The sequence below is a fragment of the Acinonyx jubatus genome, chromosome D4 (assembly GCF_027475565.1).
Source record: "Acinonyx jubatus isolate Ajub_Pintada_27869175 chromosome D4, VMU_Ajub_asm_v1.0, whole genome shotgun sequence".
Taxonomy (NCBI): Eukaryota; Metazoa; Chordata; class Mammalia; order Carnivora; family Felidae; genus Acinonyx; species Acinonyx jubatus.
This window is the reverse complement of record NC_069391.1, coordinates 87,778,013-87,794,684: the sequence shown is the minus strand read 5'-3', so window position 1 is coordinate 87,794,684 and position 16,672 is coordinate 87,778,013. Positions and strand designations below refer to the sequence as shown.

The 16,672-nt window shown below is 43.5% G+C and overlaps 1 protein-coding gene across 4 annotated transcripts in view; it reads left to right on the top strand.

Annotated features, from left to right (window-relative positions):
- Nucleotides 1-7,985, top strand: part of LOC106985597 (contactin-associated protein-like 3) — a 193,147-nt gene extending 185,162 nt beyond the window's left edge. For 3 of the 4 annotated variants that reach the window (XM_053205346.1, XM_053205347.1, XM_053205344.1), the window contains 2 exons: nt 90-254; nt 5,222-7,985. In XM_053205346.1, coding sequence (XP_053061321.1) covers nt 90-254; nt 5,222-5,415 — 359 coding nt within the window. In that variant the 3' untranslated portion in view covers nt 5,416-7,985. The remainder of the gene's footprint in view (nt 1-89; nt 255-5,221) is intronic. The other variant, XM_053205345.1, reaches the window with a different exon arrangement.
- Nucleotides 7,986-16,672: the final 8,687 nt, after the last annotated feature.

Below are 16,672 nucleotides of genomic sequence, written 5' to 3'. Positions count from 1 at the left end.
GCCCGCTCTTCTGCCCGCGTGACGCTCGCGCGCGTCTCCGAAGGCCCCCTTCCCTCTCGCCTCTGTCATTCTCTCTTTTTCTACCTTAGGTGGCTCTGGACCAACGGACGGGGGACAGCCCTTAGTTACTGCTGACGGAAGGGACTCCGCCGTCATCGGAGGTAACAGGGCTGTGAATGACCCGGGCCCTGGCGTTGTTGTCACCGTTGGCCGGATCCAAAAAGCGTCTGTGGGGATCCGCGCTGTTGTTCCGGGTCGATGCGGGACGCAGGACACTGGCCGATGGTCCCCGTGTGACCGCCCCGAAGGCAGCCTCTGGAGGCTGTTAGTTCAAGGCCCCGGTGGCTCCACGGAGGCGCTTTTTAAATAGTTGCCAGACTGCAGAATAATAAGGTTTTTCATTTGAAAATAGCCACTGGTATTTCTCAGGATATGTATGCTTAAGACGCATTCACCTTTACTTCTCCGATTCAAAATAGCCACTGGCCTCTCAGTCCATTAGCCCAAAACATTTAAAAATACTGTGAAAAGTAGGGGCGCCTGAGTTGGCGCAGTCAGTTACGCGTCAGACTTCGGCTCAGGTCATCATCTTACAGTTCGAGAGTTCGAGTCCCACGTCGGACTCCGTGCTAACAGCTCACAGCCTGGAACCTGCTTTGGATTCTGTGTCTACCCCTCCCTCAGCCCCTACCCTGCTTGCACTTTGTCTCTCTCTCTCTCTCTCTCAAAAACAAACCTTAAAACAATTTTTTTTAATAATATTAAAAGTAAAACATACATTGGGAAAAACACCTAAACTAGGCAAATTGTCATTTTCCTAAACATAAAGGTAGACAAGATAAAGATTTGTCTTCGAAAATTTTTTTTTAAAGTTTGTTTTTGGGAGAGAAAGAGAGAGGGGCACAGAGTGCAAGCAGGGGAGGGCTAGAGAGAGTGGGGGGCACAGAATCCGAAGCAGGCTCCAGGCTCCAAGCCGTCAGCACAGAGCCAATGCGGGGCTCGAACTCACCAACCATGAGATCATGACGTAAGCTGAAGTTGGATACCTAAGGGACTGAACCACCCAGGCGCCCCCTAACATAAAGATTTTTGGAAGCATAAATATGTAAAACTGTTTCTGGTGTCAGTGTTATCTTAGATTTATATACACTTCTATTTATAAATATAATTACTTATATATTTACATAATATATATATTTTTAGTGTCACATGTATTCTGTAAATGTGACACAAAACTGCATGTAATATAGCTCTTTCAAGCAAAGCCTGATAGCTAAACTATATGTATATTCAAATATATATTCCCATTACATAGGAACTCCTATGTAATGGGAATATATATTTATAGGAATATAAAATACTTCTATTTCATACGTTTAATATATTTGAAGAAGTAGAAGTAATTGCATCTTAAATACCTCCCAGTGTATTCTCTGAAACAGGATTTATGTAGGTCTCATTTAAAGAATGAATAATCAAGTCTCCCTCCTTATCATTCAAGAAACATTTAAATGCATTTACTTAGATTAATGCGATGTGTCCGTTGCAAAGTCGGCTGCGTAAGGAGGAGGTGCACTGCTGGTCATTCCATTGCTGTTCCAGAGAAGGGACTTAGTCCCAGAGCCGGGTGACCCCACTGGCAGTCTGCTCTTTGGGCGGGGTGCGCACCAGGTCAGATCGAACCTGTTCATTTTGCTTCCGTTCATAAAAGACACCAAGCTTCTCCAGACCGTGAGCAAAGTGTTCAGACATTTTCAAGTGCCGACCAAATCTGTGTAAGAAAGTTAATATTCCCATTCTTCTCTCAACCATTTCTATTTTTGTGATGAGTGACGTATGTGACGCCCCGCCCCGATTTCACACCTCCAAGAACAAATAAAAAGCAAATGTGTTACTTATAATGTGTATCTAAAAAGAATACTTTTGTGTTAAATTTTAAATCAAAACTTAATCCTCAGCCGTTCTCATTTATTTTTAATGAGGGGACTTCACTAGAAAGCAAAAGCTAATTGAAAATAAATCGAGTGATTAATGTTTTCCAAATAGGAATCACAGTCCAAAACGGGGCACAATATCGTGGTTAGTGCCTTTATTAGAGCAACGAAAATAGTCAAATTGATGACAGAACGGATGTGGTCTTCGGCGCTTTATCTCGTTTGGTTAAATATCATTGACAAGATGTACGAAGTGAGTAAGTTGCACCAGTATTATTCCCCTGAGAGGTCCTAGTTGGCTCCTGATAGGTGGGCTCTGCATTGTGCGTTATTGTTTTCTCCTCTTGCAAGCAAAGAGAACAATATAGGAGAGAAGTAATCTCAATAACATTCAAACCTGGTAAACCAGAGATCATGGAGGGTTCCTTGCCAAGGGACCCATACTGTAGCTGGGCAGAAAGGGACAGACGTGTCGGTAGATGGAGGGCGGGCAGATCTGAGTGCTTGTCACACACACATTTACCCTGGAATTGCTGAAGGGAAGGTTATGGAATGCGTCTGATGCATTATTCAAGTTATCTCAGTCTTCAGAGAGTGGCCGAGGACAGAGGTGGTTCTAAGACCCCACCCAAACTCACAAAACAAACAAGCTAGTGATCAGTTACATACATAACAGCGTGGATGTTTCCGTGTAATGGTGACAGTAATTGTATAATCAAGTGGCCCGATCGCTGTTACCGAGAGTTACTGCCTCTGACTCTAAAATTGGATATGATATAGCTCTTTAAAGCAAAGTCCTGTAAGTAAACATAACAACAATTAAAGCAGCTCTACTGTTTGTTCTCATGTGAGATGTAACGGTTTGAGAGTGATGCTTATTCTACCTATTGATATTTAAGAATATTCAAAAAATCATGAATATGCTACCCGTCTCAGGGAAGGAAGGGTCTGGGTTCCTGAGAGCATGTGTTCAGGAATCCCTGTGACCAAATATACCCAACCAATTTTGAGGTCGTTGGATCCCATGATGCTTTTTTTTTTTTTAATATTTATTTATTTTTGAGAGAGAGAGTGCGAGCGGGGGAGGGGCAGAGAGAGAGAGGGAGAGAAATTCCCAAGGAGGCTCCACACTGTCAGCATGGAGCCCGATGCGGGGCGGCTCGAACCCACAAACCGCGACATCATGACCTGAGCCGAGGTTGGACGTTCAACCGGCTGAGCCATCCAGGCGCCTCTCCATCATGCTTTTTTAGGTCTGTCCCAGAGTATAATGAAGAATCTTCCTTTTTATAATGCACATTTTGATTCACATAACAAAACAATAACGTGTTTTCTAGCATTTGCTAATTGGAATACTAATGCCTGTGTGAATTGTCTTAAAAGCATATTGACTAGTGAATGCTTTAAAACAATTTTTTTTTTTGCCTCTTTGTTTTGGTCTAGATTGGACATGCATTCTTTACTACTATGATAGCTTGAGCAAACACTTCTAGACCTCAGTTGAACACCCCACCCCTGGCAGTGCTTTAAAATAGTCTGAGGAACTTTTAAGACAACTCTGATGTCCCAGCCTCCCACCCAAAGATTCTGAGCTGTTGTCTGCTATGCACCCAAAGTTGCGAACCACTGGCGTAGCGAATGTTTTCGGTACTTCAAGCATTTCCAACGGGAGATCTCAAATAATTTACTTTCCAGAGTTGGATGGTCTCAATATCTCCAAAGTTTAACACAATGGCATAGTGATTATTGCTGCGTGATAAATTGCCACCGCTTAAGGCTGAACCCAACCCACTTTGATTAGTTCACGGTTTCTGTGGGTTAGGAGTCGGGGCACAGCTTAGCCGGGTCCTCCGCCGAGGGTCGCATGAGGCTGTGATCGAGGTGTCCACCCGGACCGGAGTCTCATCTGGAGATTCCTCCGGGGAGGGAGTCCCGTCATCACCTGCATGTTTGTTAGCAGCATTGAGTGGCTTGTAGCCGTAGGACTGAGAGCGTCTGCATTTTTGCCGGCTGCTGACCAGAGCCTGACCTCAGCCCCTGGAGCCTTCCCTGCAAGTTCCCTGCCGTGTAAGGTTTCCCACCCTGACCCCTCACTGCCTCACGGCCGGCAGGAAGAGGGACGGACACTCCCATAAAACAGGGGCTGCAGCCTTATGTAACAGAATCCCATAATCAGGTACAGCGTATCACCTTTGTTCCATTTTGTTGGGTAAAAACAAGTCACAGGCCCTACCCACAAACAGTGGAAGGGGGTCACACAAAGGCATGGACCCCAGCAGCGGAGATCACTTGAGACTCTTCTAGCCTCTTAGAAACAAGCGTATGCACACCACAGATGTGTGAGTCAGCAGTATATCAGCAGCAAGTTTTCCTTAAAATACGTAACACCATCAGGGCACCCGGGTGGCTTGGTTGGGCGTCCGACTTCGGTTTAGGTCATGATCGCATGGGTCGTGGGTTTGAGCCCCGCGTCGGGCTCTGCGCTGACAGCTCCGGAGCCCGCTTCGGATTCTGTGTCTCGCTCGCTCGCTCTCTCTCTCTCTCTCTCTCTCTCTGCCCCTCCCCCACTCACACTCTGTCTCTGTCTCTCTCTCAAAAAAAGAAACATTAATAAAAAATAAATTAAGGAAAAACACGTAAGCATTTAACTACTCTATGACAGGTCTATACTGCCTATACTTTTAAAATAATTAAATTATGGGGCGCCTGGGTGGCTCAGTCGGTTAAGTGTCTGACTTCAGCTCAGGTCACGATCTCGCGGTCCGTGAGTTCGAGCCCCGCGTCGGGCTCTGGGCTGACGGCTCAGAGCCTGGAGCCTGTTTCAGATTCTGTGTCTTCCTCTCTCTGACCCTCCCCCGTTCATGCTCTGTCTCTCTCTGTCTCAAAAATAAATAAACGTTAAAAAAAATTAAAAAAATAATAATAATAATTAAATTATTAGCATGAAGTGAGGGCGTGACCACGTTGTAGTTCTGAAGGTAAGCGTGAGGGCATTAACTGAAAGTGATGCTGATCGATCTTTAGGACGAGGGCATAAAACTGCTGTATCTAAAGGATGTATGGACTTAGAAGTAAACTCAGTGCTGTAGTACCATTTGGTTTCCAATTTTCTGGTGAGATATATATATATATATATATATATGATGAAATATATATGATGTAACATATATATATATATGATGTAATTGATACATAGATGATGTAAATGAAGCTCTATATTATACATATTATAGTAGATTATGAAGCTTATATTCTGACTATATTTTTCCTTTCTCTCCTCTCACTAGGTGTGATAGCCGTTGTGATATTTATCTTGCTCTGCATCACTGCCATAGCTATACGCATTTACCAACAGAGATGGTTGTACCACAAAAATGAATCGAATATTCCAAAACACGGAGACAATGCCGAGACCGCTCTGAGAAGTGAGCTCAATCTGCAAAGTACAGTCAGTGAAAGCCAGAAGGAGTATTTCTTCTGATGGGCAGTAGAGGCTCACTCATGCATGGCCCTGGTGACGCGACTTTCGGGCTGAGCCAGGGGCTCCCAGGGGATGACGCCCCCTCTCGTGCTCTTGGGACAGACGGTGGCCGTGGGGCGCCGTCAGCTTGCTTGTGTGTGGCCCCAGGAGGCCCTGCTCAGTGCTGCTTCATGATCTATTGATGTAAAAGTGACTTCGGTGTGCTCATTAATCACTGTGTGGCAGTTTCTGACTGTTCTGACCTGATCTTTGAAAATTCAAATGTATTTTGCATAATGACTCTGGGTGTTAAGTGAGGGCAAGGATTTGAGCTGTGGCTCTACTTGCTTAAGACGGGGACACAGACGTTTATAAAAGTCAGAGTTGGACTCTGATGTGCGTTGTGTGGAGGTCTGTATTTTGCTTCCCTTATCGATCACCTGCTGACACTCGTAAAGCAGGAAGTGTTTCTCAGATGGTGTTCGAGTGGTTTCCATCTTCCTGCACACCAGAGTCTGGTGGCCAAAAATGCAGTCGAGACTTGGAAAAGAACATTTTTTGGCTGCTTGTTTTTACTATTTGTCTCTTTTAAGTCCGTTTGCATACGTTTTAGTGACGAAGTGCATCTTGAATGTCAGCTACGAAATTCTAGTATTCTGTTCATTCATGGAACAGAAAAATGCATAGGTAGCAAAGTGTGTAAAACATTCTGATCTGCAATATTTGCTTATTTTACTCTGTAACTGCTCATTTTAATCTTTGTAAATTATGATAAAGATGACCTCATGATCTCCCCCAAAACATCTATTTTCTAACTAAACCTGTGCCCAGGTATGAACTCTATATTTAACACTGCAAATGTATCCTTCACCCATTTCATTTAAATGAAATACAATCTTGAATTTATTTCCTTCAAATGTGGGGTGATTAGGTCACTATTATTTGTTGTCCTGTGGTTCCCTTTTTTCTGAGGTGGTCACAACAATCTGGTTTCTTACGACTGTCTTTTCATTTACTAGGGAAGAGTCACAATTTGGAACTAAAGCTCTCCATTTCTTTTTCTAAATCCTGAACTGATCCACGCAAACTCTGGATTCCCCGAAGGTGGAAGGATGCTTTTGCGAAGGGAGGGCGCGGGCTGTAGGATCTGAGTTAAATCTGGCGTTCCGCTCAAGCATCTGGGATCTCGGGGTCCGCTTCCATTAGAGCCCCCCAAATCGACCAGCTCATTTCATAGTAAGGTATATTTGCATCCGAGGGGAGCAAAGAACGGACACAAACCGCGGGAATCGTGCCAGGAACTCCTTTCGCGGCAGTGGTCACGAGATGACTGTGTGCAGCCCACCATTTGCACCCAACAGCCAGTTACACAAATGATGTGCCGCCCTCTTCAGATGCCACTTGGCCACGTGCCTGCTGGGAATCAGATTGCTCCCTTTGACCCCAATGGGACCACCTGGGACTATACACATTTAGCCTTGCTGTTACCTTTGAGTGCACACCTACTTTTCTGTGATTTTTTTTTAAAGAATAGAAACAGCCTCTATACTAAGTCTTTTCTCAAGAAAACCCCTTTTTTTGTTTCTTAGGGTTTCATATTAGTTTTCTATGAGGTGTAACAAACCACCACAATGTAGTGGTTTAACGCGACACACGTTTAGCGTCTCACTGTTTCTGTGGATCAGGAGCTAGGCATGGGTTTACTGTTTCCTAAAAAGCTGTAATGAAGTGTCAGCCCGGGCTGTGTTCTCATCTGGAGACTCAGCTAGGGAGTCCTCGTTCTTAACGGCTATTGACGACATTCCGTTCCGTACTTCTGGAAGATTCACGGAAGTCTGCTTCTGTTCAGGGCTAGCAAGAGAGAGCACTACTCTAGTGCAAGTCTGCAAATACGAGGGAGTTTTATGGAACATAAAGTGATGATGGGAGTGACAGCCCATCTCCTTTGCCAAATTCTGTTGGTTGAAAGCAAGTCACAGGTCCTGCCCACGCTCAAGAGGAGGGGTTTATGTAGGACTTGTAACCGGCAGGCTGAGATCATGGGGTCCCTTTAAAGTCACTCTCTACACTACTATGTCTTTTTTGAAGTTTCTTTAAGTGAGCGATGAAGGATTTTTGGGATCTCAACATAGTAATACATGAGAAACCTACCTTGGTGAATGGTATCCATACTTTTCGCCCAAAAGGTCTGCGCAGGTCGGGGAAGGATTCAACGCAAAATCATGGGCCCTGTTGCTTCTACGGAATGCATAGTTGAATGTGAACATCCTGAAATCGTTGGAACTTTAACAGATGATCATGTTGAGTTCCAAGAGAATTCATCACTTTGGTAGCTGGAATTTTACAGATTTATAGATAGGGCAATCCGTTGTACTCTGCTCTCTTTTTAAAAGAGAAAACAAAATGTTTCTACCAAATTGCAGTGATGTATAATCCACTTTACCAATTTGTAAACGTCAACCTGCTTATTTGTTAATAAAATAACGTTTTTGAATTAAATTAGGAAAATATTTTTAAGAGAAATTGACTGGAATTTGAATTGTGAATTATATTGTTTTTTCCCCTAATCTATTAAAAAATGTGCAAATGTCTCCATTCCGTAATGGTGTGTGTGCTACGTTACCCGTACACAGAGAACACTGTGGTATGTTAATATTATTTGTGATGGTATTTAAATTATCAAACACAAAGTAAAACACAAAGTACCTAATAGGTACTGATTATTACAAGCTAAAATACCCGTGAAGGTAGAAGTCTAAACCTTTGCCAGAGAACAATAATTTAACAACCAGTAAGTTATTTGTTGAGTGGAACGTTTACGATACACTCAAAACTGGTTAAACGTGATTTTCCCCAGAGTTGAGTTTCTAGAGCACTCTAAATATACAAATTCCAGTTGCAAATAACATCCTGCTATGAAATAAATGTTGAAAGATCATAATTCCCTAAAATTTATTTCCTGGTAGAAAAGGAAAATAGTTGGGAATTAACACTTGTTATTGGGACTGGCATTTGAGAACTTCTTTTTGCTCCATTATTAAGTGAAGACCCCCCCCCCCCCCCCCGCTTCATTCCCTCCCCAGTATTATTTAACAATGTCGAAAAACCTATCAGGGCATTCTGTTTGTCTAGAATAATCACTGCTTCCGGAACTTTTTCACTTTCTTTCCTGTAGCACATCCCATAGGTAGTTGTTTTCAACGGGCTTTCTGAAAGTAAACTATTAAGTTCATGGCTCTTGAAGGAGGACAAATATGATTGCAGCGTTTTCCATATCGAGTATACGGTGGCTCTGACGATGCAGCTGCGTTATTGAAATAGTCGACCGCCAAGGGAGATGCGGTGGACCCATGTTGAATGAAAACATGTTCATTGGGTTGCTTAATCTATTGTTTTGCAATCCATGTACTAACCTGGATTAGGTTAAAGAATCCTTTGGCGCCTTCAATAGATCCTGGCTGATTCCCCCTTCCCCCGCCAAGCTCGTAATGAGTGGCAACACGGAAGAAAGGATTAGAAAGGAAGTGATAAACATGAAGCAGTGTGCACTCCAGGCGGTGGGGAGGTGGATTATGTGTGTAGGTGAGCCCACGGGCACATTTCCGAGCTCCAGGTCATTAACAGATTCTGTGCACGTCGAAAATACTACAGCTGAATAAAAATGTTATTAGTGATAGATCTTTGGGCTACTTAAACCTGCATATGAGAATGACTACTTTTGGGGAAGATGAAAGTATCCATAGGCGCTGGTTTGGCAAATTCAAGTTCAGAGAAAGTATCGAGTTGTTATTTAAAAAAAATCCTTATTCTCAGAATCATAGAGATTTCCCATTAGCAGGGGTATGAACTGCCTTGCCGTGCAAACTTTGTCTCCTCTCTGCTCAGGCTCTCTAAGCAAGTCCGAGTTGCTTTTTCCAAGGAAACAGCTTTATTAGCAAGTGAGTTCAGATTACAAGATCCTTGTTTTTTCTACTGGGCGAGTTGTCTGGGTGTAGCTCCTGCTAGAGTTACTGCTGTACCTGACATTCTTTGGAATAGCAGCCATAATATGTGGTGTAACTTTCAGCGTACGATACGGGTTGTGCTTTAGGAAGAGAGGTCTGTGTTCCCAGGACGTGTGGCCGGATGTATCATACACAAATCACACGGCTGGGTGAGTAAGCTGGAGGGCTTACTTCCTGTAAACCTTCTGCTTCAAAATTACTAATAATGACTACCTTTGCCACCCTTTGATCGTGACCGAAAAATGATACGGATTCACTCTATTGTATCGTCATTTGTGTTAAAAGGATGAGACCCTGGACTCGGCTTATCATGTACTTTGTGAATACAAATGCCCCTGTCTCAGGTCTACCCTTGCCTTTAGATTTGAAAAATGAGATTTTCTAATTGCCTTAATATTTAAGACCTCTCTTAAAATAGAAGCTTTACGGTGGCATAGAGTGCTTTGCCTCATAAGCTCTCCCTTTAATTTTTACAACAAACCAATGAGGTTAGACATATATGCTTATTCCCTTTTTACAGATTAGAAGACTGTGGCACAGAAGTCCTTCGTTGCTTAGGTCAGAGTCACACAGCTGATGACTCCCAGCCAACGGCAGCCTGATGCTCCTATGCAACAGTGGGCTGGCTTCCATTTTCCACAGCAAGTAAAGATAAGGCATGACCACAGTTCTTTTTTGTTTCAATCTTTGCAGATATGAAATCGTATCTTCATGTTGAAAATATTTCATGTTGAAAAAAATGTGGAATTGAAACTTCTGTCCAGGTAAACACACACACACACACACACACACACACACACACACGACTTTCTACCAACTGGTGCCAGATTTATGCTTTGAATGCTTCCTAGGATGTTTATTATAGAGAGAGAAATATTCTACTCGTGCTTTCTTTAATGTTCATTATTTTAAGCATATACATGTACACATATATATACACATATACAAACATATACTCATATATACATACTCATATAGATACTTATGTATAGCAGCATATATAATAGACTATATATAGTAGAATTTTCCTAAACATTTGAATACTCCCACAATACATAAATTAGCTTATAAATATTAGCTTTATAAACAAAAATTACTTTTAAACGTTAGCTTTCTAAATACAATCTACTCAGGCTGACTGAAACCCTCCTGAAATTATAAACATTTTACGAGTTAGCATGTTTAATAGGTTAGTGTCTCCGAAATTTTTAATTGAACTTAAAACCAGAAAAAAAAAACCACTCAAATTACGAGAACGGTCATAAAAACTCTTGCGACATTTATATCCAACTGACTGCAAAACTGTGGATGATGCGGTTCAGATCCACTTGTATTGTTTATAATATTTCTACTGTGTGGAGGTTATAGCAATAGTTATGCTCACGCTTTCTAGGGCATTCAGTGATTTGCTTCAGCTGTAATAAAAAGAACATTACAGTCTGCGGGCTTTCAGCCAGGATTCTTGGTCAGGACATATCTTCCAGGGGCGGTGGATAGGGGCTGTGACCCCCCGGGCTGGGCTCCCGCTTACCGTCGGTGCTCATTGGCCATTGTTTGTTTACTCTCTTTCTTGGACGTGCTTTTCCCTGACATCCCGGTCAGTGGGGCGCTCCACCTCGGCGAGGGGGCATCCAGTGGGGTTGCGTCCCGGTGACATCAGGTTCCACCTTCTCACGAGTTGCCCTTTCAGGACCTTCGGCGAACTCATCATTTTTGTGTGTTGTTTTGGTCTGCTGTCTACTTGGCAATTTTCTGTGACTCTCAGAACCAACCTAACCTTCCTAATTGGTGGGGGGTGGGAGGGGGGTGGAGGGGTGGGAGGTACTTTTTTCTAAAACTCATCATAGTTCCATTTATCCAGCGTTTCCTACTTTTACACATAAACCTGTAGGAATCTCTTAAAGGTAGAGATGAACTACATTGTTTAAGCAGGAAATCTATTTATTGGTAATCTAATTCGAATTAAAATTACTTCTAAAATAATGTTGAATAACAGCCACCTTTCTCTCCTTTACGTCAAGTTTTTACTTTATGCCATTTTACAGTCTCAACTTCTTCCAAAGATATTTAATTATCTTTGGATAATTATATTAATTATATCATTGTATTAATTAATTATATAATTAATTATATTTAATTATGATGATAATTAGTATTCTCTCTTGTCTCTAAAATTGGTATCATCTGACTCCATTGTTCTTCCAGAATTATTCCAGACTTAAAAAAAAAAAAATACATTGCTTCCTATCAGCAACATGACGTTCCATAACATCTTGCATTTCGCTTCCCTAAGACACGGAATTAGCTCCCCTCAAGGAGTGTGCTTTCCATCCATTAAAGTATTGGAAATCTAAATAGGAGCACCCGGGTGCATGTGAGAATGTACCCCACGCATCCTGTTGGAAGAGAGGACTGTGTCACTGCTGGGCCAGTTTAGAGGCAAAGTTGGAACTAATATTTTAAGACAGTGACTTCCGAGTAATAGTCCCAGTTTAAGGCTAATTATGTTCATCCAGGGGCGCCTAGGTAGCTCAGTCGGTTAAGCGTCTGATTTTGGCTCAGGTCATGATCTCACTGTCTGTGAGTTCGAGCCCCTTGCCCCCCGCGTCGGGCTCTGGGCTGACAGCTCGGGGCCTGGAGCCTGCTTCACATTCTGTGTCTCCCTCTCTGCTCCTTCCCCGCTCGCACTCTCTCTCTCTCTCTCTCAAAAATAAACATTAAAAAAAAAAAAGAATTGAGTTACATTCATCTATTTTCCTAACAAAAAGTTAACTAACCCATAGGAAGGGTTTAACGCGACACCTAGCCCACAGTGAATGCTATTATAATTTACTGCTTTCGTTGAGTCAATGGATACTTTGGAGATCTCATATATATATACAGCTGAAATGGAAATTAAAATGGTTATTTGGCTATTTTTTTTCAACATAAGCAATTGATTCAGACATGTCAAGCCCCAGAGGAAAAATTCATTAACTGAAAGTAACTAGTTAATCACCATTTCACATCCACACTAACGACATCCGAGCCACTTTATCCATGGTTATAGGGAAGTAACAAGGAGCAGATGTGGCCCTCCACATCGCAAGAATCTCACGGTTACAAGAGCGAGAACGAGTGGGGCCCCATTTCCTGCCCCATTGTGGGGCTGCACACAGGGATCAGATTTAAGAAGAAGGACCCTGACCTTGGACTTGTAAGCTGCAAGATTGCAGAAACCCGTCCTTCCCTTGATACGTGCTAATTCAGGCATCCGACCCAGAATCCTGTACTCACGAGAAGATTTCTGAAAAAGGGGTCCAAAGTGAAGATACTTGGGATAACAAAAAATGAGTGAGCATGCCCCATAAAGACCTTCATTAATCAAGTTTTAAAGCAATACAGCTCAATGGAAATTTCTATGAGGATAGAAAAGTAGCCACCAGCCACATGGCTGAGGAACTAAATTTTAATGTTAATGTTAATTACTTTAAATTTAAATAACCACTTGTGGCTAATGGCTACCATACTGGACAACACTGGTCAAAGGATGTGGAATAAGCACAAAAAAAAGACATTTCTAGAAACTGCAGAGTCTGACATGCAGGAAAGAATGAAGATGTGGACAAACCCGGATAAAAATTGACTGTACAAAATAATAATACTGATGTCATCATAGGATTTTAAAAAATGATTAATAACAGGGGCGCCCAGGTGGCTCAGTCCGTTGAGCGGCCAAGCCTTGGTTTCGGCTCACGTCATGATCTCATGATTCGTGGGTTCAAGCACCCAGTGCAGAGCCTGCCTGGGATTCTGTCTCTCTCTCTCTTTCTCTTTATCTCTCTTTCCTCACCTGCTCCTCTCTCTCTTTCTCTCTCTCTCAAAACTAAATGAACATTTTTTAAAACTTATAAAAAATAATACCATATGTCAATAAAATAGTGAATGTATTAATATTCAGATAACCTATCAATATTACTGACATGGTGATTACATATGGTTCAAGTTAATTTGTTCTAGGTTCTTAGGTTGGTAATGAGAGTGAAGGTGAGGGTATGACTGAAAAAGAAAGACTGCTTTGGAAGGCCAGGGGTGACCCATAAGGGTATGGCAGGGAGAAAATTCTCTCGGGTGTTCTGGGCTGAGCCCTTTGTATTTGGGGCAGACAGCTGGCCACCGACCACTCTAATGATGCAGCAACCTGTTGTTTTTTTTTTAACTTTATTTATTTTTGAGAGAGAGACAAAGTGTGAGTGGGGGAGGGGCAGAGAGACGCAGAATCCAAAGCAGGTTCCAGGCTCCGAGATGTCGGCACCGAGTCCGACGTGGGGCTCAAAACCATGAATTGCAAGATGATGACCCAAGTCAAAGTCCAACGCTTAACCGACTGAGCCACCCAAGCAACACTCAACTTTTTCTTTTGGGGGGGGGGGGTGTCACTAAAGCGTTCAGGGACATAGAGTCACAGGGGACATTCATGCAAAGTCTATCCTTTGTGACAGTTTCTTTCTCACAAGCTGAGTGGTGGGTGGCCACTGTCCTCTGGAGAGGAGATGCCCCAGGAAAAGGACCGCAGACATCAGTAGTCAAAAATCTTCTCACAAACAAAAGTCTAAGTCCCGGTGAACCCAAGTTCTACACTTATTCAAGGAGCAAGTACTGTCAATGTAATACCAAATATTCCAGGGTAAAAAAGCATGTTCTTGATAATAAGATTCTCTCTTTCTCTTGGGGCGCCTGGGTGGCTCAGTCAGTTGAGCATCCGACTTCGGCTCAGGTCATGATCTCACGGTCCATGAGTTTGAGCCCCACATCGGGCTCTGTGCTGACAGCACAGAGCCTGGAGCCTGCTTCCGATTCTGTGTCTCCCTCTCCCTCTGCCCCTCCGCCTGTTCATGCTCTCTGTCTAAAAAGAAAACAATAATAAAATAAAATCATTTAAAAAATTGTTGCGATAGAAAATTTTATGTTGTATGTTTTTTTTTATCACAGTTAAAACACACACACACACTGATGATAAAAAGCCCACTCTCTTTCTAGCCAAAGGACCCAGGAGGATGCAGCCCAGCAGGAAAGACAACTTTTAGGGTAATTGCTCTACTCTAGATAACACCTCAGAAAAACCTGTAGTCCCACTGTCAACATGCCAACAAAGGTCAAATGCCGATCCTAGACCTCTTCCCACATGAGGCAATAACAAATAATCTCTTTACCAGGCTAGTGTCAAAGAAGGTAGACTAAGCAGTCAGGACTTCCATCCCCCAAGATACTGTTGCAGAAAACACACAGGAGGCTGGATTTTCACCCCCACCCAGCAGTAGCAAGGTGAGTCCACAGGGGTGCTGGTGGAGGAGGCCTGATGGTCAGGATTTTCCGTAGCTGCCTGTGATAACGAGGCCAACCCCCCTCCCAGTCATGTTGTTGGAAGCCACAGAGGGAGAAGTCACAGAACACTATGACCTATCCCAGCCAGGGAGGTATCATAGAGGGCTCAGTGTTGAGTCAATCCCCCACCCCCGCCTAAAAGTAATGAGGACCCCGTTGTGGGGGGGGGGCTAACAGGGGCCAAATGGGGAATCTGTACTTCACCCATCTGGCAGAACTAACCTGCCATTCCCCACTTCCTCTACTGACTAGTGTCAAAATAAAGTAGCTAAAACAGTAGGGTGAAATACGATCCTAGTTCTTATAACACGATTCCCAACACGTTCAGGCTTCAGAAGAAAAGCATTCATCATGCTGAGAAGCCGGGGAGATCCCTGAATGCGGAAAGACTGATCGACAGATGTCAAGATCAAGGTGACAGAGACGTTAGAATTATCCAACAGAGATGTTAAGTCAGCTATGGTAAAAGAGCTTCAAGAAGCAACTATGAGCACCCTCAAAACAAAAGCAACAATAGTAAGTCTCTGCCCAGAAATAGATCGTATGGAGAACCAAATGAAACCCTTAGAGGTGAAAAATAGAACAACCAAAATACACTCAATGGGTGAGCACAATAACAGAGGGAAGAATGAGTGAATAAGACAGAAAATAGAAATTGGCTCATTTGAACCATAGAATGATAGTGTGGGAAAAAATGAGCAGAGCCTGGGGACCTGTGAGATTGGAACAAAGGCTCTAACGCGTGTGCAGAGTTCGGGATGAGAGAAGGGTGTGGGACTGAGGAAGTGTTCAAAGGAATACCGGTCTCATGACAATATGGATGGGCCTTGAGGGTATTATGCCACATAATACGATAAGTCACACGGAGAGTCAAGTGCCAGATGATTTCATTTATATGTAGAATCTAAAGAAACAAAACGAATAAACAAACAAAAAGCAGAATCAGCCCTCTAAATGCAGAGGACAAATTGATGGTTGCCAGAGGAGAGGGAGTTGGGCGGGGCCGGGGGGGTGCAAAATAGGTAAAGGGCATCAAACATGCCTTGGGAGTATGTTTGTAAGTCAGAGTAGGTCTCTCACACCAACCTGATGGATTTTGCCAACAGGCAACTCCTGGGGTGGCTGGCCACTTAGGGTGGGGGCCAGTCACTTCAGTAAGACCAACTGCCTAATGAGCCAGGTGCTTATGGCCTAGCCTTGGGGAATGAGCAGGAGCCAAAGGATGACGTCAGTCACTCAGACAATGACTCAATCAATCGTGCCTATGTAATGAAGCCTCAGGAAACCCTCTGGATGCCAAAGCTTGAGTGAGTTTCTTATTGACGACATTCCACGTGGGTATCGCCACACGCCGATGCCAGGAGGGCGACGCATCCCTGAGACCCAGAAGCTTCACCCCTGGAACCCTCCCTGTCCCAGGTCCCGCCCTATATGTTTCTTCCCTTGGCCATTTTTGACAAGAGCGCCCAAAGTTGGTTGGTTGGTCTGGTGGTTCTGATCTGTACCCTTTTGCTGTAATAAAACTGTCCGGAGAGCACTTCCTTGAGTTCCGTGAGTCATTCCAAGACAGTGAGCGAACCCAAAAGAGTCTGCAGGGACACTCAAGTTTGTAGCCAGCTGGCCTGAAGTGAAGATGACCTTGGAGATTTCCAAACTTGGGCTGGCGTGTCTGCAGTCTTGGGCACCTGGGGGAGTCTAGAGCACGGTGCCCTTAACCTCCGGGTTTGCTAACTCTGGGGAGGCTGAACGAGATCCCATCCTATGGACACCGCCTTTTGATTATCCATTTACCTGTTGACAAACATCCGGGTGCTTCCACTCTTTGGCTATTGGGAGTAACGCTGTTGTGAACATTGGTGTGCAGGCTTTGGTGTGGACATGTGTTCAATCACCTTGGGTATACATCTAGG